Here is a 26,118-nt window from a genome sequence, read left to right on the forward strand (position 1 = left end):
TTCTGGGACCCAGCAGAACTAGGGGTCCATGGACCATGGTCCACTGTAAAGTTAAGCTGTGAGAACTATATTTTATATTTGACCTGAATAATAACCACTCTTATCAAAGAAGCAAACATCTTTATTTTTCCATTTGTGTAGAAAAATGTTAAAAACAAAATTAAAATGGGTTAAAATCTGTTAAAATTTGTTAATAATGGCAAAAAATGGTGGAAAAGGTGATGAACTTTGATTTTTATAGGACATAAATGTGTTAAAAGTGGCAAAAAATCAGATAAAAGTGGCAAAAATGGGCACAAAAAGTGGTAAAAGGTCTCAAAATAGGTGGAAATTCGGTGGACTGGGATGAAAAATTGATATAAACTGGCAAGAATGGGTGAAAAATGAGTGTAAAAAGTGGATGATAGAGGCAACAATGGCAGAAAGTGGTTTAGACGTTGAAAAAACAGGCAGAAAAAAGTGATGGAAAGGGTTAAAAATGGACAACAATGGGTTAAAAGTGGCAAAATGGGCTGAGTTGTCTAAACTGGTGTTAAAAAGTGATAAAAAAGGATTCAGAACAATGTAATTCAAAATGTAAAAATATTCTTAGTTTTTTAAGGCATCTGGAGACCCCTCTCAAAGGGGTCCCGACCCCAAGGTTGAGAACCCCTGCCTTTAAGGACGAGGCAGGTCAGTTTCTCCTCTACGTTGTTGTTACTGACAGAGCGGGCGCCATTAAGGTTGATTTTGATTGGCTGGTGAGAGAGTAGAGCGGGGAAATTCATTGAAAACTAGATGAAATCACAGAATGGCCTGCTGCAGTAGACACATCAGAAAAGGTGTCCATTTTCTCTGACCTTAACTCCAGAACTACTGAGGATCTCTACACACCTGAAACAGCCGGCAGGTCAGATTTACCGTCATTACAGGGATTTAAACAGCCCTGACAGAGGACTGTTACATAACCACTGAGACTGAACAGCTGATTCACCTCAGACAGAAAACTAGACCACTGATGAAGATGATCCCTCACACAGAAATTCATCTTTGGACTGACTGTTCATCCTGAAACTTCCTCATCATCGCGTTCTTCTTCATTAAAGCGTGAGATTCCCTTTAGACATTAACAGGCGTAAATGTCTTCTCTCTGTTGTCTCCATGTTGAAGGTTGATCTATGACTGCTGGTTAGGCTTTACTGCAGCAGAGAGACGGTGTTTCCATTGCACCATCTATTTATGAAGTTAAACAGTGGGAGAATCAAGGCTTTCTTATGGGAAATCTGAGCTGCACGGTGGTTCTAGAGCAGTGATACTCAATGATTGGCTCTTTCATGTCTTAATTTTAAATATTATTCCCCCAGAAAACCTTAAGAAGGGAACCTTTTTTTTCACCATTTTTCACCCATTTCAGCATCCCTTTTGTCATTAAATACCACTTGTTTCCTATTTTTTGCCCATTGTTGCCACTCTTGACTGCTTTTTGCCCATTTTAGTCATTTTCACTCATTTTTTTGCAGTGTTTTTGCCACTTTCTGACCATTTTTTGCTACCTGTAACTCATTTTTTCACTTCTCACCCATTTTTGCTACTCTCTGACCCTCTTTCCACCTTTTCCTCCCCATTTTCGTCAATTTTCACCTGTTTGTGCTGTTTTTTGACCATTTTTGCCACATATAACTTATTTTTATCGCTACTTCAAGCTGTTTTTGTCACTTTTCAGCTCTTAGATTGAGGCTCTTGCAAAGGCGTTTTTCAACAGTTTGGCTCTTTGGTTGAGGAACGCTGATCTGGATATAAATGTCTATTAACAAAACTTGGTTTTAGGCAGAGATTTATTTTGTTTTATGTATTTTCTGACACCAGGGGCTCTAAAACAAACTTTTAGGAAAAGTCAAAGACTTTAAAACTGTAAACACATCAAGTAAGATTTGAGTAAAAACAGGCTGGGGTAGGTCTGACCCGCTGGCAGTGTTAGTGTTAAATTTGTGTCATAATACCAGATTTAAACTGTTTCTGCAGCAGAGATGTTTGGCTTGACAGAGATGTAACCATGCAATCATTCAGGTACCTTTTTTTAGAAATGTCTACAAAAAACATCCGACCTTCACGTTTGTTCTTTTTTCTTATTAAATATAAAAAAAATGCTTCAGCGCAATAATTCATATCCAACGTGCAACACGAGTCAAAATCATCAGAACGAGACACTTAAAGGATTGTTCAGCCATCCTTTAGGAATAAAAGAAAGCTGAGGAATAACGGCATATCAAATCTGTCTGGATGATGATTATTAGAGAGAATGACACTGAGGAGCGTAGCATCATGCTAGCAGCTCTGACCCAGGCCCTCTCATTCAGGCTGTAAATTAAAAAGAGGAGCTTTGAATCTTTAGAGACTTTAGTGCAGCAGAATAAATCACAGAGACTTTGTTTGGTGTGAATCAGCGTCTGTGGAGAACAAACCTGCAGCTGCTGCAGCTGGCTGCGGTTGGCGAGCTCTTTGAGAGAACACAGCATTTTATTCTGGTCCTCGATCACGTGGAGCAGCTCTGCAGCCTGAAACACAGAAACACCTCTTACTGAACCCGCTCAGTCCCCGTCTCATTCTAACTCTCTCTGCGTGCGTCCGTACCTGAGCATCTTTGGAGCTGACCGTATCAGTGATGTTCTGGATGTTTCTCTCCTGACGCTGAGCTTCCTCCTGGGCTGATCGCAGCTCCAGCTCCATGTCACCCAGACGTTTCTGCAGCTTCTAAACAAACACACAGTCGTTACGTCTCTGCATCAGCGGTTTTAGAAGGATGGGGAGCTGGTCTCTGTTGGACCGGACTCCCGTTTCTGTACCTGGTTCCTGCTCTCGCTCTCTCTGATCTTGGCCTGCAGAGAGCGGACCTGCTCCTGGGCCTTCTGCAGCTCTCCGACGCACTGACCTGCAGCGCTCTCGTACCGACCGAGCCGACTCTGCTGCTCATCGATCAGCCTCTGGAGGACACAGGAAGGAAACAGCTGATCGTAAAACCCTGAAATAAAGCATGCAGGCGTGTTTCAAACAGCTACAGTCATGCTGCTGAGAGAGATGCAGTGAAAGTGGAAAACGCTGACAGATCTCTGTTGGATGACTTCCAGAGGAAGCAGCTGTTACCATGGAGACATGTTGTTGACTTCTTGTTTTTGTTGTTAGGATCACTGCACAGATAAAAAAGTTGCACGACTCGTCCATAGCAGCTCTGAGGTGCTACCATGGACCACTATCTGGAGCTGCACATATCTGAAGGTGGCAAACACTGGGGACTAAAGGGGTGAAAACCGGTTACAGAGTGGCAGAAATGGGTTATAAACTAGCAAAAATGGGACTCGAAGAGCAAAAATAACTTCAGAGAGGCAAAAAAAAGGTCAAAATGGGGGTTAAATGGTGAAAACCAGTTAAAAAGTGTCATAAACTGGTTACAGAGTGGTTTCAAACAAGTGAAAAATGGGACTGAATCAGCAAAAACAAGTTCACAAAGGTCAGAAACTGTCAAAATGAGCAAAAAAAAAAAGGTGAAAAGCAGTTATAAAGTGTCATACATGAGTTAAAGGTGGCAAAAATTTGGTAGAAAAAAATGGTAAAAAGTGGTTACAGAGTGGCAAAGATGGTGGAAAGCAGGTAAAAGAAGTGGCAAGAAATGGGTTAAAGGTGTAAAAATGGGCAAACAGGCAAGAAATGGGGGCTGAAGTTGTGAAAAAGGGTTCAAAACAATAGATATGGGCGACAGGATGCAAAAAAGGTTCAAATGTGGAAAAATTTGGCAAGTATGGGTGGAAACAGTGATGAAAAGCGGTTAAAAAGAGCCACAAATAAGTGATTTTTAAACTCAGACCCCAGTAAAAGCTAACACACTTTTACAGCGTGAAAGGAGTAACTGTTAGCCAGGACGCAGTGCTGCTGGGGGACGTCCCATCCTCTGAGTTTGTCCCGGGCCCAGACAGTTCCTGTTTTCAACAGTACAGCTTTAAAGTCTTAAAAAATAATAATAATAATAATTAAATAATAACAATAGCAATGGAGATGGAGCATGGTGCACAGTGGGGCCTAAAGTTCTTAGAAATCCACTAAAAAGTTCAGTTTTTGACACATTCTGGACTAAAACATCATAGAGAGGATCGTCAGAGACCACAGAGGAGGGAAGGACTAAAACTGTGTTCATGTAGAAACGAGGCGTTAACCTCTGAGACAGCAGCAGTTTCCCGCTAAAGCAGGCGAGGGCCGACCGTGGCACATCCTCGCATCATCGGCCGTGTTCTTCACTTTCTAGCAGGAGTCTTCCAGATTTGTAAGCTTCAGGTTTTAAACTGTGAGGAGACAGAAGGAAAGAACATCTAGATAGTCTGAACTAAAGAGCCGCTCTAGACGGCGTCTACATTCCCTCACTGATGGCGCCGACGGTTTACCGCCGTAGAACGGACTAACACATGATGGTAAAACGGACCGTCACAGAGCCGCCTTGTCTGCGCTCTCTCTCTCTCCACGCGCTCATCATTAACATAACAAAGAGAGAGATGAAGCCGGAGCAGACCCACCGCCTGTCTGCGGGGCTTGGAGACAGTTTCCTAGGCAACGGAAGCGTTGCTAGGATACAGACGAGGAAGAACATGTACCCCCCCCCCCCCAACTTGTCTCAAGAGGCTGATCAAGGCGGTGAGCGTGTTCAGCTTCATCAGCAGAGACGAAGATGAGTGAGGATGAAAATCCTCAGAGGTTTGACCTCGTTCAGTTTGGACAGCAGCCCGAGAAGAGCGAACGCGTCGATCGCTCAATCATTTCTGAATGTTTACAGTCTCGGCGTGTCTAAACAGGATCGGCTCTGATCAGACATTTAGGGTTGACGATGAAACTTTACTGCTGTCTGCAGGTTTGCCTCTGTTTTATCATCAGACTAGGTCGCTGTACTGCTGCACAAAGATGAACCTCATCACAGTCTGACAGAGAAGATTCAAACTCATCACATCTGACCCTTCTGCCCTCAGGGATTCTGTACTACTGAGGGACTAAGCCTGGCCTCAGCTGGATCATCCAGGTTGGATTTACGGCCTGATTCACCCCCCGACTAATCAAGGACATGGCACTTCTACCAAACTGGATGATGCTGACGTCTGCAGGAACATTTTCAGTCTGTTTAAGGGCCTACATGGCTGTCTAACCCTACGTGGTGGTAGATGATAAGAGTCTGGATTTTGGACCAGATCTGCCCCCCAATGCCCAAAAATCAGAGGGGCATGGTTCTGATTGAGGCTCGTTACAGCTGCTTCTTTGCTATCTCTCCTTAAAACCTCATTTTAATATCAACCTCTTAAACACAAATGTGGTCCAGTTCTAGTAAAACTGATGCTATGCTAGAGCTACATACAGGCTAACCACTGCTAAACCCCGCCCACAGCTACCGCCTCATTCTCCTTAAATGGTGCTGATTGGTTGGAACATTTTTGTTTAGATCGTAGATTAGAGCTTCCACGATGACAGAGACGAAACCTGCAAGTTCAAAAATAATCCTGACAATTAGCCCCTTAATCCTACATTTCCCATAATGCATAGCAGCTACATCTCCACTGTGGGCGTCGGCTTCGTTGAGGTTGGCGTTTTCCTGGCGTTCTACCTGCTGGAATCGAAACGGCCCACACTGGATGTAGTCATCCATCCACTGCTCCTCCATCTCTGCCAGCTCCGCCTGCAGCTCCTGCTGGCCACACGGGGTCACGACCTCCGGGACCTGGTGGGGGTAGAGATGGCAGTCTGCGGCCCCTCCACAGGGCGACCTCGGTGGGATCGTCAGCTGCAGCGATACGCTGTGCTCCAGTTTGGACTTGACCAGAACGGGGAGCTTGCTGCCCCGACATGTCTTCACGGGTCGATACTCCCAGCTCCTCAGGAGGCCCAGCGCCACCTCCAGCCCAGACAGGGAGCTCTCACTGGGGGGTTTGTCCCTCACCGGAGCCTCCTCCGGGTCTTTCTCTGGCTCTGCTCTGTCTCTGTGGCTTGTAGGAGAGCAGCCCAGGTCCACGGTGGTTTCTAGAGATTCTACGGAGGACGCCGGGCTGGGACTCGTCCTCTCACATAAGGTCTGATCTCTGTCGGCTGAAGAAGGCTCAAAGGGGACAGCTGTGGTCTCTGACGCTCCGGGGGTCCTGGTAGAGTCCTCCACTCCTGGAGTGGAGGGTGAGTAGCGTGTGGACGGGCCGCAGGACGTGCTCCTTCGCCCGATCCTCCGAGGAACCTTACACACCGCCTCGTAGTCGGAGTCGGCGACTCTGAGAGCCGCGCAGCCCTTACACCGCCTCGGCTTCTGCCCCGGGAAGGAGTCGGCAGCCGGGCACTGGAGGAGGTGGTGCTGGTGGGGGGTGTGGTCCGGGGTCGGGTCATCTTTATCGGCCCAGGATTCATACACAGAATACGCCAGATCATCCTGGATCAAATCAGAGTACCTCACATCCTGCAAAGCAGAAAAATCCACCACAGGAGACTCCTCACACCCCGCCTCGGTCACGATCACCTCCATAACCGCCCCGGGAGGAGCCGCGCCCCCGTCGCCAGCGTTGTTTTTACGGTATAACCCCCCGATGCACTGCCTGAGCCGGTCCTTCTCCAGCAGCAGCTTGTGGAGTCGCTCCAGAGACAGCGCCTCCACGCGGGCGATGACGGTGTCGAAGCGGTACATCCGGTCCAGCATGAAGGTGCACTTGGAGCAGGCGAACTCCCCGCGCCCGTCTCGGGTCAGCTCGTGGCCCAGGGCGTGGGACAGCAGCACCTGGAGGTTAACCTTAGCCGACGGGTGGAAGATCCATCGGCGCTGGTTACCGCAGAGCTCGCGGGCGCAGATCCTGCACGACTCCTTCATTTTCACCGGGTCCAACATCGCGGAACAAGGAAGCAGAACTGCAGAGTCGGCAGATTTCAAAACTGCAGGCTGTGGAGGATTTTTACGCCGCCGTCACTTCAAGAGCCTGTCTGTAAAAAGTTAGGATCCACTTTATCAAAAAAGCCGGGACACCTCAGATTAAAGAGTCTTTTTGTTGGTTTCCACCGATGATTTTCAGATTCTCGTTTGAGATAAAATCATTTTAAAGTGCAAAGATTGCAGATTTCTCTTTGCATTGATGTAAAAATGGAAATATGTTAAAACATAGTGTTCCCTTTTCCTCCCAGGATTTTCTAGAGATGGTTATGTGCACTTTTGTCCCTCTAAAGCCACCGTACTCTGCTTTCCAGTTCAAACCCTACTACTACAGCTATTTAAAGATGCTTCTCAATGATTTTTAATGGACTGAGCTCCAAAAAATGCCATTAAGGAAATGCATGATGACAAAAAGCAACAAATAAATCTTTGGTTGCATACTATTGCAGGAGTAAAGTTTAAATCTCAAATCTGGAGCTTGAATCCTGGTTTACAACATTAATTTCACTCCTTCAATCACCTTTCCAGGTGCTTAATTTCTCATTTGCATGTTTTAAACACACAGAAATGTGCACGGCTGCCTGACAGAGGAGGAATAAGGAAGCTGCAGCAGCATTCGCTCATTCTCCGGCTCATAAATCCAAATCTCGTGGGGTCACGCTGCCTGAAAAACGTGATCTGAAGCTTAAATTCAGTGAAGAAGATTTCCAGTCAGAGCGGATGTTGCTGAGAGTCTCGTTCTCACTTCCTCGGTGGTAAACATGTGATGACTGATCGATGGATCCTCTTTTATTCCTCTGGAAGAATCGATCCTGTTAGAATCCTCTCAGTCATGACAGCATCTCTCTCCGCTGCCGCTCCGACACGAACACGGAAAATAATACACGATCTTTGATCAAGACGCGGTGAATAATAAACGATCTCTGCTCGTTCAGTGATCCGTTGATCCACCGGAGGCCGTCCGTGTCCGTGCCCGGTGTCCTCCTCAGCGTCAGCGGGTCCATCAGCCGCGGATGGAGGGAGAGGCTGTCACAGCAGCGGCGTTAGCAGCAGCAACGTTGACAGGAAACAAAGATCGTCTATGTGAGCGACGACGTCTCACTCCGCTCCTGTCTGCTAAAGACAGCAGTGGTTGGAGCTTTGTCCCAATTTTCAGCCCGTTTATTTTCCCTCCTTTGAGTGTCTGTAAATGTGTCTACTCTGTTAACGGCTCTGTCACTAATAAACACCATGAAACTCTAAAAAGTACCTCTAACAGTTCTGACTGGCTCCTTACAAAAGCTTTAAGAGGACATGTGTGCGCCTCTTTGTGGTCTTCTTAGAAAAAAATATTTTCTAAAAAGTTCTGACATACTCAGGCTATCTTAAACCCACACTTGTCTCCCCACAATAATTTGAGAACTCATGGTCTTGAGAAATTAGGAAAACTAGGGCTGCATTATAAGAAAATGAGATGATTAAATCAAACAAACCTGAGGCTTATACAGGCAGAACAGCAGAAAACATCTAGTTTAGTTTGAATGTTTTTGTTTTAGGTTTGTGGAGGAACGCTTTAATAGTTCTGAAAAGATGAAAAGACACCCTGGCATCGTGGTTCCTCTTCTTTGTCTGTCTCATTTATTTCTAGGAATTCAAAGTTTGATTTGATTTAAATTTTTCGAACATGTGCTGCCTTCCAAAGTAAAGCTTCAAACTCTTAAAAACCTCTGAGGATCCTTGGATCGCTATCCTGTCCCCCATATTTCAGTCAGAGTGTGACCTCCTCTCACCTGAGGATCACGCTATCAAACAGGAAACAGGAGGGTCTGTGAGCTCTGCACCAACTGTCTGTGTCATAATCACTCAGAATTTATCTTATACAACTCCTCTCCTTTATTCTGGCGAGCCTGGGATAAATTTAACCCTTTCTTCGCTTCAGACCAAATTAAACAGCGTTTTTTTTTGTTTTGTTTTTTTTTATCTGAGTCTTTCTCAAGTCTGTTTGTTCCTGAATAATGTCACCTCTGTCCAGAGTCAGGAAGCATCGAAATTTCCCCAGAGTTAAAACCGAGGTCACTGTTGGAACTTTTAACCTGATAAAATAGATAAAACTTTGGTTTAAAGTAGAAATACAGCCATCTTGTGTTTTTGGTCTCTGCTGACAAATACATTTTGGTTGTTTTTATCACGATCTCAGCTCTTTTTAGTATTTATTTTATATACATTCATATATATTTATATTTATATATATTTAGTATTTATTTCAGTATTTGTTTTATAGATATTAATATACATTTATATTTATATATTTATTTATATTTATATATATATTTTTAGTATTTGTTTTATATATATATTTTTATCTTTATATATATATTTAGTACTTATTTTATTATTTATATATGTATTCATACTTATATTTATATATATTTAGTATTTATATCAGTATTTATTTTGTATATATTTATTTATATTTATACTAATTTACTATTTATTTTAATATTTATTTTATTTATATTTATACATATTTACTACTCATTTAAATATTTATTTTATTTACATTTATGTATATTTACTATTTATTTTATTTATATATATTTACTATTTATTTTATTTATATTTATATAAATTTACTATTTATTTTAATATTTTTTTAATTTACATTTATAAATTTACTATTTATCTTATTTATATTTATACATATTTACTATTTATTTTACTATTTATTTTATTTACATTTATATATATTTACTATTTATTTTATTTATATTTATATATATTTGCTATTTATTTTAATATTTATTTTATTTACATTTATGTATATTTACTATTTATTTTATTTATATTTATATATATTTACTATTTATTTTATTTATATTTATATAAATTTACTATTTATTTTAATATTTTTTAATTTACATTTATATATTTACTTTTTATTTTATTTATATTTATACATATTTACTAATTATTTGACTATTTATTTTATTTACATTTATATATATTTACTATTTATTTTATTTATATTTATATAAATTTACTATTTATTTTAATATTTTTTTAATTTACATTTATATATTTACTATTTATTTTATTTATATTTATAGATATTTACTATTTATTTTACTATTTATTTTATTTACATTTATATATATTTACTATTTATTTTATTTATATTCATATAAATTTACTATTTATTTTAATATTTTTTTAATTTACATTTTTATATTTACTATTTATTTTATTTACATTTATACATATTTAGTATTTATTTAATTTATATTTATATATATTTAGTATTTATTTTATTTATATTTACCCTCACATAATGAAGCTTGTTTTCTCATGACGAGTAACTTCATTAATGTCTTGACTGAATGAGTAAAAACCAACAGTTTGATGGACACATGTCCCTTTCAGGCTTCCATAGTATTTCCAAAGATATTTTGCAGTAAATATTTTTTTGTAATCAGTGGATTTATTTAACATCTTATTTTCATCTCATTTTTAGAATAATTTCCCTTTGATTCATTTAACCCTCAAAATAAACTGTGAACCATTTTTGCCACTTTTAACCCTTTCCATCTCTTCTCTGCCCATTTTTACTGATTTCAGCCACATTTCAGTTTACATCCTCCTTTAAATATTCCATTTTAACCTCTTTGAATCCATTTTTGCTACTTTTTACCACTTTTTTTCTGCCTTTCTTTGCCACATTTAACACATTTTGAACTTTTTTAAACTTGCCTCCAATTTTTGCTCATTTTGACAATTTTTGCTACTTTTTAAATTCCACCATTTTCACCAATTTTTGTCACATTCAAGCTATTTTTTTTGCCACTTTCATTACTGTTGCCTCTATTAACCCATTTCAACACTTTTTATGTCAATTTTTTGCCAGTTTTAACCACATTTCTCTATTTTTTACTCTCTTTTTTAACCCCTCTGTATGAATTTTTGACACTTTTGACTATTTTTGCCTCTTTAAACCATTTTAATTCTGTTTTAAAAGTGGTTTCCATTTTGAAAAAGACTATTTTCATAAATAATGAAATAGATTTCTGTTGCTTTAACCAGAGTGGTTATCATTCAGGTAGAAATATCACATATGGTGACTGGTTTTGTCATTTTAGGTATGTTGCTGTCATATTTTTGGTTTTGAAGCTATGAAGAAAGAAAGTCTCTTATTACTGAACATTTTCTGCTCTATTTGCCTCTTTTTGTGTTTTTACCTCAACAGAAAAGAAAAGGTGATTTAGAAAACCTGAGATTGTGTTAAAAGTGTCAAAGCTGCAGTAAATAGGACTAAACTTCAGGATAAAACATGAAATGTATCTAATTTCTCTCGCTCATTAACCCCTCAGTGCTCTGGACCAACATCCTGAATCCTGAATAAAACACCCCCGTCTTTAGAGGCCGTTAGTCGTTGCTATGTGTGCAGGGCGTGAGCAGAAACAAGGCCGACTGTTTCCCGTCCGCTTCATTAAATTCTCCGAACCGTCAGCGTGGAATGAGTTCATGTGTTTCCCAGAGGCACGGCGGCCTGGACCGGCCTACATCAGCACGTCACACAATTAAAGAAGAGACGTCTATTCATGCCCCTGAATCCCATGACCCTCAAATCTGTGCTCATTAAAGCTGATGGCACTTTTTAAAGACACGTTCAGGATCTTTTTCCCACAGACTCATGGACAGGCGAGTCCTCAGCTGTCTTTAATTACCGCCGCGGTTTGGACGACTGTTGATCCAACATGTGATTTGTGTTGGTGTCCACATTCGTCACCCTGTGAGCCCTCTGGAGACAAAACAGCCAAACACAGATCTGCTGGAACGAGCGCAGCAATCAAAAATCAATTAATCCTAATCAGAGATATGTGCCAAACACCGCTGACAGAGCGCTCACTCTGTTTATTTTCTCAGAGGCAGAAATACCAAAGTGTGACAAACATAGATGCAGACAGAAGAGACGTCTTCTCTCCAAAGTCTCGCATGTTTGTGCGAGAAAAGACGGATTTTTCCTGCAAGACTCAGTCTCTGTGTTTCAGCGTCCACTGACAGCCTGGTCCACATGTAGGGGGCCTGGTCCACATGTAGGGGGCCCTGTCCACATGTAGGAGGGCCTAATCCACATGTAGGGGGGCCTCGTCCACATGTAGGGGACCTAGTCCACATGTAGGAGGGCCTAATCCACATGTAGGGGGCCTGGTCCACATGTAGGGGGCCTGGTCCACATGTAGGAGGGCCTCGTCCACATGTAGGGGGCCTGGTCCACATGTAGGAGGGCCTAATCCACATGTAGGAGGGCCTAATCCACATGTAGGGGGGTCTCGTCCATATGTAGTGGGGTCACGTCCAAATTTAGGCGGGCATTTCTGAACATTGAGGTTTTTCTGTATTATTTCCTCTCACACCCAAACGGTGTTTCAGTGAATCTCCTTCCAGGTCGAAGAAATTAAGAAACTGTTTACAGCCTTTTAAGATGTTTGTAGAAGTAAACAGCCTCTGGACAGGTGTCATCACACTGCCCTGCTCAGCCTTGCCTTTGAGGATGACGTCATCCTTTAAAGCTCATTAAAACATTCCATCCTTGCCTTTGAGGATGACGTCATCCTTTAAAGGTCATTAAAACATTCCATCCTTGCCTTTGAGGATGACGTCATCCTTTAAAGCTCATTAAAACTTTCCATCCTTGCCTTTGAGGATGACGTCATCCTTTAAAGCTCATTAAAACATTCCATCTTTGCCTTTGAGGATGACGTCATCCTTTAAAGGTCATTAAAACATTCCATCCTTGCCTTTGAGGATGATGTCATTCTTTAAAGGTCATTAAAACATTCCATCTTTGCCTTTGAGGATGACGTCATCCTTTAAAGGTCATTAAAACATTCCATCCTTGCCTTTGAGGATGACGTCATTCTTTAAAGGTCATTAAAACATTCCATCTTTGCCTTTGAGGATGACATCATCCTTTAAAGGTCATTAAAACATTCCATCCTTGCCTTTGAGGATGACGTCATCCTTTAAAGCTCATTAAAACTTTCCATCCTTGCCTTTGAGGATGACGTCATCCTTTAAAGGTCATTAAAACATTCCATCTTTGCCTTTGAGGATGATGTCATCCTTTAAAGCTCATTAAAACATTCCATCCTTGCCTTTGAGGATGATGTCATCCTTTAAAGGTCATTAAAACATTCCATCTTTGCCTTTGAGGATGATGTCATCCTTTAAAGGTCATTAAAACATTCCATCCTTGCCTTTGAGGATGATGTCATCCTTTAAAGGTCATTAAAACATTCCATCTTTGCCTTTGAGGATGATGTCATCCTTTAAAGGTCATTAAAACATTCCATCCTTGCCTTTGAGGATGATGTCAGAGGTCATAAGGATTAAAACTTGCCTTGGTGAAGAGGCTGAATGAGCAGGACTGAACTGAGCTGATCTGCAGTTAAACATTTGTGATAAATCCTCTCAGAGCTCTTTAGTCTCTGCACAAATGTAGAAAACCAATCTTGGTTTAAATTAAGCCCAGAGGTAACAGGAACTTTGGTTTCAGATCCAGATCCAAGACCACATGACCTCACAATCCAGGTTTAAATGTTACTCTGATGTAGTGGTGAACTTCTCTAAATTTTTAATGCAAAAAGTAAGATTGGCCAAATCAGTCGCTATCTGAGGAGTGCTGTGGATTAAAAGTTAAAAAGTGATGCATGCAGTACAAATGAAGACCACCAGGGGGAGCCGCCTCTCTCTTTAGCTGAGGCAGATGAAAATGTCTCTTTAGGTGAAAGCTTGGCCTCATGAGGAGAAATTCTCCACTGAAAGCATGAATCAGCAGGTTTGCATGAACAGGAAGTGTTCTTAAATAAACAAATCTGATTGGTGTTTCTCCTACCTGCAGCTTCTCCTGGACTCTGCATTCACCAGGACTCTGTACGGAGAGAGAGAAACCTGTTTGAGACCAAAAATAAAACCTGGCAGATGCAGGCATGGGAAAAGTAGACACCTTCAGTTTGAGATAAAATCCTCCTAAAATACCTGAAACATTTTCTGTATCATAACAAGCAGTCAAGCAGCTACTGCTGTAAATGTTGGATTTTCACCATGAAGGAGTGCAGGGATGGGAGCTCATCCTGCTGTTATAGATTAGACTTTTAAAGTCACATGATCTCTCCTCATTTTCAGCTCTAAGATAATCAGAACAGTAACGGTTCAAACTCAAAGAACCAGCAGAAGCATGAGCGTCTGTATCAGGTAACACCTCCAGTATCATCTGAACTAAAAATACCCTGTTAGCACGCAGCAGGGGTGAAAATAACCCCAGAGACCTCAGCAGGGTCGGCCTAAACCTGCACGTGTTTAATCTTCATGCTCTGCCAGAGCTCCACTGACCCACATGTGGACAGAAAAACAGTCCCATATCTGAGCCAGACCGGGGTCTGAGCCAGAACACCAAGATAGAAGCGGCAGGGAGGGGAACCTGAAGAGGACTCACCTGACCTGGATTAAGGCTTTAAACAGAGGCTGCCTTTAGACCGGATCCAATGTAGGTCAGCTCTAGGCCAGATCCAATGTAGGTCAGCTCTAGGCCAGATTCAATGTAGGTCAGTTCTAGACCGGATTCAATGTAGGCCGGTTCTAGACCGGATTCAATGTAGGCCGGTTCTAGACCGGAGTCAATGTAGGCCGGTTCTAGACCGGAGTCAATGTAGGTCAGTTCTAGACCGGATTCAATGTAGGCCGGTTCTAGACCGGAGTCAATGTAGGCCGGTTCTAGACCGGAGTCAATGTAGGCCGGTTCTAGACCGGAGTCAATGTAGGCCGGTTCTAGACCAGACTCAGTGTAGGCCTGTTCTAGACCGGATTCAATGTAGGCCTGTTCTAGACCAGAGTCAATGTAGGCCGGTTCTAGACCGGATTCAATGTAGGCCGGTTCTAGACCAGACTCAGTGTAGGCCTGTTTTAGACCGGATTCAATGTAGGCCGGTTCTAGACCGGAGTCAATGTAGGCCGGTTCTAGACCGGAGTCAATGTAGGCCGGTTCTAGACCAGACTCAGTGTAGGCCTGTTCTAGACCGGATTCAATGTAGGCCGGTTCTAGACCGGAGTCAATGTAGGCCGGTTCTAGACCAGACTCAGTGTAGGCCTGTTCTAGACCGGATTCAATGTAGGCCGGTTCTAGACCGGAGTCAATGTAGGCCGGTTCTAGACCAGACTCAGTGTAGGCCTATTCTAGACCGGATTCAAAGTAGGCCGGTTCTAGACCGGAGTCAATGTAGGCCGGTTCTAGACCAGAGTCAATGTAGGCCGGTTCTAGACCGGAGTCAATGTAGGCCGGTTCTAGACCAGACTCAGTGTAGGCCTGTTCTAGACCGGATTCAATGTAGGCCGGTTCTAGACAGGATTCAATGTAGGCCGGTTCTAGACCAGACTCAGTGTAGGCCTGTTCTAGACCGGATTCAATGTAGGTCAGCTCTAGGCCAGATTCAATGTAGGCCGCTCCTAGACCGGACTCAATGTAGGCCGGTTCTAGGCCGGACTCATTGTAGGCCGGTTCTAGGCCGGACTCAATGTAGGCCGGTTCTAGGCCGGACTCAATGTAGGCCGGTTCTAGGCCGGATTCAATGTAGGCCGGTTCTAGACCGGACTCAGTGTAGGCCGGTTCTAGACCGGATTCAATGTAGGCCGGTTCTAGACCGGATTCAATGTAGGCCTGTTCTAGGCCGGATTCAATGTAGGCCGGTTCTAGACCGGAGTCAATGTAGGCCTGTTCTAGGCCGGATTCAATGTAGGCCGGTTCTAGACCCGACTCAATGTAGGCCGGTTCTAGACCGGACTCAATGTAGGCCGGTTCTAGACCGGACTCAATGTAGGCCGGTTCTAGACCGGACTCAATGTAGGCCGGTTCTAGACCGGATCCAATGGTTCGTTGGTTTTACGCTAAGCTTCAAGCGTGTTGGTGTGACATGAGTACCTCAGCTTGTTTTTCTTTCTCTTGGAGAGAGGAGGAGAGGTCGTGGACTTCGTTTTGGAGCTCCTCGACTCGGAGACCCAGCGAATGTTTCTGCTGCTTCAACTCCTTGATTGCCCTGAGAGAGGGAGAGAGAGAGCATGAGCGTGGACTGCTGGAGCTGCTGTACAGCTCTCTGGTTTGTCGTTGGCAGAGAGGAGGTTGGTGTAGTCAGAGGTATCGGCGCTCACGGCGCTGAGAATAGAAATGATTTGGCCTCCTGAGATTAAAGAGGGCGTCCACAGACCAGGACGGCCGTCAGCCTGAACCATCAGGGTTTCATGAGTCTACCCACCGGTCTTTGTTGTCCAGGGTCTGCTGGGTGAACGGCGTCGCCTCCATCCTCTCCACCATCTCCTTCTCCAGAGCGGCGCGGCGCTGAGACTCAGAATCGGCCAGCGACGCCATCCTCTCGGCCTCAGCACGCGCTAACTCGGCCTCCTGAGCACAGAAGAGAGGAAGAGCTGCAGACCTGTGCTGATGCATCTGCCTGTATGCATTCATGTAAAGGGCTATTCTGCTTTTTTTAAGTCTATCTAAGCCAATCCACTTTATTTATACAGCACATTTCAAAAACATTCAAGTTTACCAAAGTGCTGCACAGTAAAATCAAAGAAGTCACAAACACTGCTAAAATTTAAAAAACAACAACAACAAGAGGAAAGGCATAAAAGCAAGCAAGAACAGCACAGAAACAACTTAAAAAGAAATAAAAAACACATAAAGCAAATAAAAGCCATAAAACACAGGGACAGAGATCACACAACTCTCCTGCTGAGTTAAATCCAAAGAGTAAAAATGAGTTTTAAGACGTGATTTAAGAATCGGGTTTTTGGGACGACGAGGTGAAACCGATCAGGAGGAGGTATAAACATTTAAAAGGTCAGAGATGTTTTGGGGCGCTGATCCATTTAAAGATTTAAAAACAAACAATAAAATTTTAAAATGAATTCTAAAATGAACAGGAAGCCAGTGGAGGGACGCCAGGATCGGGGTGATGTGGTCATGTTTTTGTGTTCCTGTTAAAAGACGAGCAGCAGCATTTTGGACTAACTGTAAACGTGCGAGGGAGGCCTGAGTAACACCAACGTAGAGATTTACAGTAGTCCAACCGTGGAGAAATGAGAGCATGAACTACTCACTCAAAGTGGTTAGAAGATAAAACCGATTTAATCTTGGATAAAAGCCTGAGACGATAAAAGCAGGATTTAACTACAGAATTTATTTGTTGATCCAATTTAAAATCACTGTCAACTTTTACACCAAGATTTAAAACTGTGGGTTTAAAATAAGGATAAAGAGGGTCCAGGTCCAGGTTTTAAAGTCTAGCTTGGTTTAGTCCCCTTCACTGCTGTCAGGGGTAAAAACTCAAAGATAAACTAGTGTGGGTGTGTGTGCGTGTGGGTGTGTGTGCAGACCTCCTGTAGCAGCTGGACTTTGGTTTGGAGGATTTCCTGCATGTGGCTGATCTCCTCCTGACGCTCCGCCAGGCGGCGCTGCAGCTCTGCTTCGCTCTGATTGGACAAGCTCTCTGCTGTTGACCTATGACATCAAGAACAGAGAGACTCACAGACAGACTTTAATATTTGTCAGTAAAATGGGATATTAACTATAACAATGGCTGTCTGGTCCTGAGTGCCAACAGAGCAGTTCCTAGTCCTCAGACTACATGTCCTGTTTGTTTACTGGTAACCATGGCGACTGAGAGCTGATCACCACTGATCATCATAGAGAGATTGTTCAAATAAATGTTTGCTGGACCAGCGAACCTGAAGGCAGAGAATAAAAGAGTGTGACAAAAAACAGCTGGGCAGGTTGACCTCTGACCTTAAAGGACAGGAGCGATGTGGATTCTGTGGAGTCAGGACTGTAACGACTCCAGAACCTCTGAGGGACCGGGTCAGGGTCCGGGTCTGTCAGCGCTCCACCTCTCAGCAGCGCCAACCGCCCGAGGGTCAGACTCTCATGGATCAGTCAGACCCGTTAGTGGTTCTGAGGGAGGGAGGGGACAGGCCTCAGAGCTGACCCTGACCTGACTAATGGAGCTAATGACCGCAGGACGCGACGTCTAACAGGAGAAACGCCATTTTTAATTCACCCATCTCTGAGGAAAGGGTTTCATATTTACCTACGACACATTCATGGAGCAGCACTGAAATAAACTGATCATCCAGCCGGTCCAGACAGGGGACGGACTTGTTACTGGACTCAGAGAGGTTCTGAGGGTTCATAAAGGAATGAGCCGGTATTAAAGATCAGACCTCCTGGTGTTTGAGAGCAGCTGCAGGACTTCTGTGGTTGAACCTAAAGTTCCTCAGCCTGTTTGAGAGTCTGAGAAGAAGATGAAGATCAGAGAGACGGACAGCTGCTGCAGCTCAATAATCCCTGAATCAGCAGAAAACCCAGACCACACCCCTGCCCGCTACCCCCCCAAAACAACCCTCACCCTCCTCACCCTCCTCATCCTCCTCACCCTCCTCATCCTCCTCACCCTCCTCACCCTCCTCACCCTCCTCACCCTCCTCATCCTCCTCACCCTCCTCACCCTCCTCACCCTCCTCATCCTCCTCACCCTCCTCATCCTCAGCCCTATAAACACAGATCCTCTTCATCCTTCAGTGTCCTCTTCATCCTCAGGTCCTCTTCATCCTCAGGTCCTCTTCATCCTCAGGTCCTCTTCATCCTCAGGTCCTCTTCATCCTCAGGTCCTCTTCATCTTCAGGTCCTTTTCATCTTCAGGTCCTCTTCATCTTCAGGTCCTCTTCATCTTCAGGTCCTTTTCATCCTCAGGTCCTCTTCATCCTCAGGTCCTCTTCATCCTCAGGTCCTCTTCATCCTCAGGTCCTCTTCATCCTCAGGTCCTCTTCATCTTCAGGTCCTCTTCATCCTCAGGTCCTCTTCATCTTCAGGTCCTCTTCATCCTCAGGTCCTCTTCATCCTCAGGTCCTCTTCATCTTCAGGTCCTCTTCATCTTCAGGTCCTTTTCATCCTCAGGTCCTCTTCATCTTCAGGTCCTTTTCATCCTCAGGTCCTCTTCATCTTCAGGTCCTTTTCATCCTCAGGTCCTCTTCATCTTCAGGTCCTCTTCATCCTCAGGTCCTCTTCATCTTCAGGTCCTTTTCATCCTCAGGTCCTCTTCATCTTCAGGTCCTCTTCATCCTCAGGTCCTCTTCATCCTTCAGTGTCCTGTCGTCCCTCTGACCTCTGTGATGAGGAGGTGAGCCTGTAGGTGGGCTCTCCTGTGATGAAGGTCTGCTGGGCTCTGATTAAACATCAGACATATCCTTCTACTGTGCGGCTCTTTGGTGAACTTTAACCTCTTTAAAATATAAATAAAGTGGAAATAATCAACGTAGCCCTGAAGAGGGATTTCTCTGAGGGCATCTCCACACGTCTGCAGCTCCTGCTGAGTGTAACGGCTGTTTAAAGAGTGATTTTCTGCAGAGGAGTGATGCGTGAATGCAAACGAGGGTTAAAGGCCCGAGGAGCTGAAACCGACACCACGGAGGCGACTGTATGAAGGAAGGAACGGGATACTCACAGGGCTTTGTCCACCAGCTGCTGTTTCTCCTCCAGCTCATTCTTCAGACTCTCTACCTCCACCTTCAACTCGATGTTCTGGAAAACAGAATCAGACGGACAATAAGAGCTGACAGAAGGATGGACGCCGGCACGCACGCTTTGGTTTAAGAGGATGAGCCGAGCAGGAAGAAGAGGGTGGACTCAGAAACACTGACTGACAGACCCGGTCTCTGACGCTGGCTGTCAGCTCTTTAAAGTATTACAGCTATAACTCTGTGGGCTGGCCGGATAACGCTCCAGAGCCTCGTGGCTCTTTAACGTCTCAGTTTGAAATATTATTCTTTTCAACTTTGACCTCAGAAAATATATCATCACCAGTCACATTAACCAGTTTGTTTCCCACACTGACACAGTGGGTTTTAATGGTCAAACTTAATCTTCAACCTTTATTTTTTACCTTTTTCACATTTTATTTGACTTTAAATGCATTTCTGCAGCTTTTAGCCCATTTTTACCACTTCTTTTAGCAACTTTTTCAACATTTTTCGACTTTTATCCCATTATTGCCTGTTTTCATCAGTTTTAGCCACTGTTTTCCTGCTTCTTTGCCATTTTTCACCCATTTAATCCACCTTTTGCCATTAAATGCCACTTTTACCAGGTTTCCCTCCTTTTAGCAGCTTTCAGCCGTTTCTTGCTGTGGCCTTTTCCAGCAGTTTGCTCTTGGTTGAGCCGGGCTGAGGAACACTGCTGTAGAGATTTCAGTGAGCGCTGCCCCTTCAGACAGGGCTTAGCTTAGAGAGGCTAGGCTAACAGAGCGGTCAGCTGTAATCTAGTGAGTTTAGGTCAGAGTGGATCCATGCATCACAAACTTTAACAGGTGGTAAAACCAGAAAATCTCTAAGATCTTCATGACTGAGAGGATCAGGACGTCTGCCTCAGTAGAACGAGCAGAGATGAAACAAAGATCTTTGCTGATAAAATAAAAAGGCATTTATTCCAAACTCTTTCTGCAAACAGCAGGACTGATATCAGTGCTTAAATATAGATCAGGGGTGTCAAACTTGAGGCCTGGGGGCCAAATCCGGCCCGTGGCCCAGTTCTACTCGGCCCACCAGATCAGATATTTTCATTCTAACTGGTCCACCAGTATGAGGTCTGCAGAGTTCCTCCAGTATAAAGATGTGAACCTAACCTTGATGATTTATAAAATCACTGTTGAGTCATAACATGGAAAAAAATAAACAGTAAAAATAATTTGACAAAAAGTCGAACACAGGAGAATGAGTGTGTTCTCTGTATTCTCAGTTTTGTTCTCTGACGACTTTGACTAAAAGTTCTGGTTGTGACTGTTTATTTCACATTTTAACCTCTATATCTCTTAACTTTGACTTTTTTCTCATTCCTCTTAGATTCATAATTTTAAATTTTAAATTCTATTTGACCTTTTAAACTCATGATTTTGACTTTCATTTCATGTTTTGACTTTTTTCAACTCCTAACTTTTATCTCATTTTTTTTAGCTTAAAAACTCATGCCTGTTAATTTTATTTCATTTTACCTTTAAAACTCATGAATTTGACTTTTTTTTCCTCATATTTTGCCTTTTAAAAACATTATTTTAACCTTAAATGACCCTGTTAGACCCTCAGGTTAGACCCAAATTCAGAATCCGGCCCCTGCTGTGACTGAGTCTGACAGCCCTGATCTAGATGATTCTGCACACATTTAATTTGGTACAGGGGTCAGTTCTGCTGATGTGTACGGCCAGTATGCCAGGAACAACTTCCACATCTGCCAGTGAGGATGATTAGCAGTGTAAGCTTTTATCTGCAGATATTCAGATGTCATGCTAACAGTGTGCTTCCTTAGAATGAACCCAGCAGACATGGCAGCCAAACGCCACCAAAGAGTTTGGCTGCAGTTTTGTTCATGAGAGTATAAAAATCAGTTTTGGACGTTTCAGACTCGTTCTGTTATGATGGAACTAGAGTGGGGATGATATAGAGACTGCCTTTATTTGTATGCATGGTCATGTAAACCTTAAAGATGCAGCCGTTCACATAAAACCTCCTAATGAAGTTCTGGATAAAGGATTAAACTCTGATTTTTAATGAACTTCTGCACAGAGGAGAATGAGAAGGCGTCCGTTAGCTGCACGTGCTGACCCATATTTCACGGATCTCTGCAGGGTTATAAATAGCCGGTGGGATATCAGCACCTGCTATGTGTGTCTCCTGTGTACCCCCCCCCCCCCCACCCAGCAACACCTCCACTTTTAACTTCTGGCTCTGCACTGAAACAAACCGGACTGATCTGGCTGTGAGCTCGCTCACGTGCGTGATGATTTATGTAGTAGTATCAGTTTTAGACTACAGGAGGAGCAGCAGGTGGACTGCTGACACACTGACACACTGATGATGATGATGATGATGATGATGATGATGATGATGATGAGGGTACTGTACCTGCGGGGAGCAGCATGCAGCATGTTTATGATCATACGTGGACCATACAACCAGAAGCATGCATGCAGAGTGAGCGTGCATGCAGCAGGCCTGCAGGCCTTCATGTTAGCCTGATGTGGGTCATGTGGTGCAGCAGCAGCAGATAAAACCAGGTCAGTATGTCACTGCAGGGGCAGACATGTTGCTCTCTGCAGATACTCAACAGTACTGTTTGTTTGGTCTGCAGGAAGCATCAGGGCTCATTTTCTGCATTAGTCTTTACATTTCCACCAATAAATCCTGTTTGGTAGGAGTAAAAGAGCAGCAGAGAAGGTTTTAGTTCTGCATCCCAGAGTGGCGGGTTTCCGTCTGCAGAGCTGAACAGTGTTTACAGTAAACCGTCAGACTGAGATCATCGGGGTGAGTTTTAACCTCCATTTCAGATTTAAGGTCCTTTTTTCATGGTGTTGTATGAAGCCATTGTTCTCCTCTGGTAGGTTCAAGACCCAAAAGTGGGTCACAGAGCTGCAGCGGGCTGCAAATAAGCAACAAGAACCATCGATGCAGAGACACCCTCACGCCTCCTGATGTTTGATTTCTCCCTCACAGAGGAGCGAGCACCAGGACAGACCTGGACCGTTAGAGAGGCTGCAGGAGTTTCTTCTGTTTGATGCTTTTTGGGAAATAAACCCTCAAAATGTTCTTTTTTAGCATGGACAATATACTGTGTTCAGTTTATTCCCACAATGCATCAGGGCTCATTTGATTATGTTCAACAGAAGTCAGGGACCTTAACTTAGTTCTATTTATGTCCTGATCTCAGGATAACAAAGAGGGTTTTTTCCATAACAGTGTTCATTTTTCCATTTTTTTAGGAACAACCAAAATTTAAAGTGGCCTCCCTGAATCGTGCTATCCCAGAATGCTTTGCAAGTAGCCTTCAGTGTGCCCCAATAACGCCGTCTTTTATTCAAGTTTCTTTCTAGGGCGTTTACTCATGGAGGAGGATGGTGGATAAGGAAAGAGGGCTATCACAGACCTGAACCTGGGCTACCTGCATACAAGACCATAACCAGGCCAGCCTGGGCCAGCTGCACCCCAGGAAGTCCACTTTTAACAGCTTTTCTTCCTCATTATGGAGACTTTACCCAAGGGACAGAAAAGTGGTTAGAGTTTAGTGAATGAACACGATAGAGGGAGGACGTTCTCGATCAGGGTTCTCAATAAAAAACAAAAACTGGGCAGCTTCTGTTGTTGTTTTGATCCAGAGCCCCCTGGTGGTAGAGTGGAGTACTTTGTGTTTAACTAACTTCAGTAAGTTTGAAAGCAAACTGAGGTCAGCGGAAACATTTGTTTACTGATTTTCTCTGAAGCAGGCCGATGGTCTGAATGTTGGTCTGAATGCGCCTGCTGACAGCGTTCTTAGTCCCGTAGAGAAGAAACTGACCTTTGACTTTGATTAAACGCATGCAGACTGCAGACAGAAAGGCCGGTCCGTATCCACACGTGGTCCCGAGGATTAATGAGGGTTTCAGTAACGGCAAGGATGCTAACAGCTACAAGTCAAAAACCTGTTAGCCTGTTAATCTGATTACAAAAATCTCATAAAGTAAGGAGAGAGACATCAGAAACATTTCAGCGTAGCCAGGGAAAGCTATGTAAGCTACGTAGCTTACACAGCTAACATAGCTAAGGGTGAGCTCAGAAAGCAGCTAGGTAAGCTAAGTAGGTGTGGTATCTATGTAGCTACATTAGCTTTAGCTACATTTGCTTAAGCTCATGTTGCTAAATCTAACTTAGCTATAGATTACATAGCTGTGTAGCTATCTAGCTACATATCTTAGCTAAGTTAGCTTTAGCTACATTTGCTTAAGCTCACGTTGATAAATCTAATGTAGCTATAGATTACATAGCTGTGTAGCTATGTAGCTACATATCTTAGCTAAGTTAGCTTTAGCTACATTTGCTTAAGCTCACGTTGATAAATCTAATGTAGCTATAGATTACATAGCTGTGTAGCTATCTAGCCACAGAGCTTAGCTAAGTTAGCTCGTCGTAGTCTGTAAAGTTTGTTTATGAATAAAATTGAATAAAAAAAGAAGATTTCAAAAACTGGTATTAAGATGTACCAGAAAATTAGCCACTTCCTGTCTGGGATAAGGTCTCTGATAAACGGTCTGTGGGATCAGACAGTCTGCAGCCAGACCTCTCGTCCTTGACTTCTGTTATTGGACAGTTTTCTACTTTTAATTATTAATATCTGCAGGCAACGTCCTGCACATTTTATTGCACAAATAGGTTGGCAACATTTGTAGAAGTGGGTTGAAGTCGTTACTTTGGCAGTTATTGCCATTGCATTAGTGTGATTTTAACAGAGCTCTGTAAGAAGGTCTGAATAGAGAGGTTTCTGTTCTTTATCAATGAAGTTATGGAGATTTGATCACGATGAAACACGAGGTATTCAGGAGGGGAATGTTGCCAATGCTTTTGAGTTTCCCTGCAAGTTTTCATGGCTAAAGATGAAAAATCGTCCTCGGTGGGTTAGGACTTCTGGGCTGTGGTATCGCAGGTTTCACTGAGGTTTGGTTTTATTCTAAAGAGTAGTGTTGGGCTCTTATACCTTTATTAGAGGACAGAGAGAGTAGGGAATGGCGTGCAGTAAAGGAGCCAGGGTCTCTCTAAGCACAACGATCTCTGCAAAGGGACACACCCTTAGACTGTCTGCTACTGGTAAAGCTTCAATCAACCGTTATAATTCTGTTGATGTGGCATCATTTCTCTGTTTGTTGCGTCACAGTGAATCTGAAAACATGTAGACGTTATTTTGGGCCCTACTGTCAGACATGAACATGAGAAACAGCAGCTGGCAGCATGGAGACAGATACGTGCATGCACGGTGGAGTTTTAGAAACACATATGTGGGATCATTTTCAGACTCACCCTCTTGTGCACGTCATCGCTGCTCTCCTCAAACTTCTGCTGGATCTTCTCCTCCAGGAAGTAGATCCGGAGCTTCAGGCTGAAGTTCTCCTTCTTCAGGTCGTTCAGGTGCTGCGAGATGGTGCGACAACCGGGGAAAGCAGCGTTAGACATGACCACAGGAGGGGGCATCGCAGCCCCCCATTTAGTGCAGCAGAACAGCTGAACGGACAGGATTGGAGAGGAACTTAGTGCCTGAACTAGACGACCGTCCTGCCGTCAAACATCAACACTAGCTGGATTCTAGCTTAGATCGTGAAGTGACTCGAGCTCCTCTCTGCTCAGATTTGATTCGAGAGGGCAGGGATGGCACACAGGCAGGCAGCAGGGGATTATGGGAGGAGGGAGGGGGGGCAGAGGGGCGAGGGGTTGTTTCCTTTTTTACCACGAGGAAGTCATGCCAAGAATCTGAGACGGGAGCGAGTGTGGATGGAGGCAGCTGCAGGAGCCCGGGTCAGAGCTGTGAACGTGTGAGAGAAACCTTCTCTTTGTTTGCAGAAACACCTCGCTGTGTTCAGGCACAGCAAACCTTTAATGAGTGCAGAGTGGAGGTTCACCTTAAAGTCAGGCATCTGTTTAATCAATAAAGCTCCAAATATCAGAGTCCTGCTGCTGCTTTAGATGGTTCAGCATGGAGGGAGAGGCTCCAGTCCTCCATGCATCAGTGCAGGTCTCTCTGCGTGCAGCAGTCCTCTCACAGGTAAAAAGACTCTAACGGGGGCCTGGATCCGACCATAGAGGTCACACAAGTGTCAGCAGAAGGAACAAAACACCAGCGGACGTCTCCCTCTCTCCTTTTCTATAGTCTATCGATCCTGGATGGCGTCTACGTTTACCGCCAACAGAGAATAAAAATAAACTCCATGAAACTAGAACCTCTCTGAGGGCTTCATGGTCAGAAGAAGAGGCAGACGGAGGAAGAGCTGGGGAAGTAACCGGCTCTATCCTCAGCTGTCGGCTGCACAAACTCACTGAAAAACGTCCAATCATGTCAAAAATGCAAACGTTTAATGAGCACTGGTGGACTCAGAGGGGGGGCTGGGGGGCGATGCTGTAGACGTTAGCTCCTTAAATCCATAACCATCATTTCAACCAAGAGTTTCAGTCTTTCCTTCAACGATGAGCCAATCAGACAGCTCCATAAGTCTCAGCAGACTCACAGACGAGTCTGTAGACCACTGGTACTCAACACGTGGATCTTTTGTGATTATTTGTGGCTTTTTTACGTCTTTATGTTAAATATTTCCACCCCAGAAAACCTTCAAAAAGTAAAACTT

At 43.6% G+C, this 26,118-nt stretch overlaps 1 protein-coding gene across 9 annotated transcripts in view; it reads right to left on the reverse strand.

The window, feature by feature from the left end:
• LOC121512006 (phosphodiesterase 4D interacting protein) overlaps positions 1-26,118 on the reverse strand; it is a 171,883-nt gene that overhangs the window by 66,367 nt on the left and 79,398 nt on the right. For 6 of the 9 annotated variants that reach the window (XM_041790939.1, XM_041790938.1, XM_041790936.1 and 3 more), the window contains exons 1-4: positions 5,612-7,966; positions 2,823-2,960; positions 2,611-2,730; positions 2,442-2,534 (exon numbers count right to left, since the gene is read on the reverse strand). In XM_041790939.1, coding sequence (XP_041646873.1) covers positions 2,442-2,534; positions 2,611-2,730; positions 2,823-2,960; positions 5,612-6,868 — 1,608 coding nt within the window. In that variant the 5' untranslated portion in view covers positions 6,869-7,966. Of the gene's footprint in view, positions 1-2,441; positions 2,535-2,610; positions 2,731-2,822; positions 2,961-4,184; positions 5,397-5,611; positions 7,967-13,778; positions 13,815-15,857; positions 15,973-16,188; positions 16,335-17,311; positions 17,436-19,434; positions 19,512-24,802; positions 24,914-26,118 lie in introns of those variants that run through there. The other 3 variants (XM_041790942.1, XM_041790941.1, XM_041790943.1) reach the window with 2 other exon arrangements.

This window comes from Cheilinus undulatus, linkage group 7 (assembly GCF_018320785.1).
Source record: "Cheilinus undulatus linkage group 7, ASM1832078v1, whole genome shotgun sequence".
Lineage (NCBI taxonomy): Eukaryota > Metazoa > Chordata > Actinopteri > Labriformes > Labridae > Cheilinus > Cheilinus undulatus.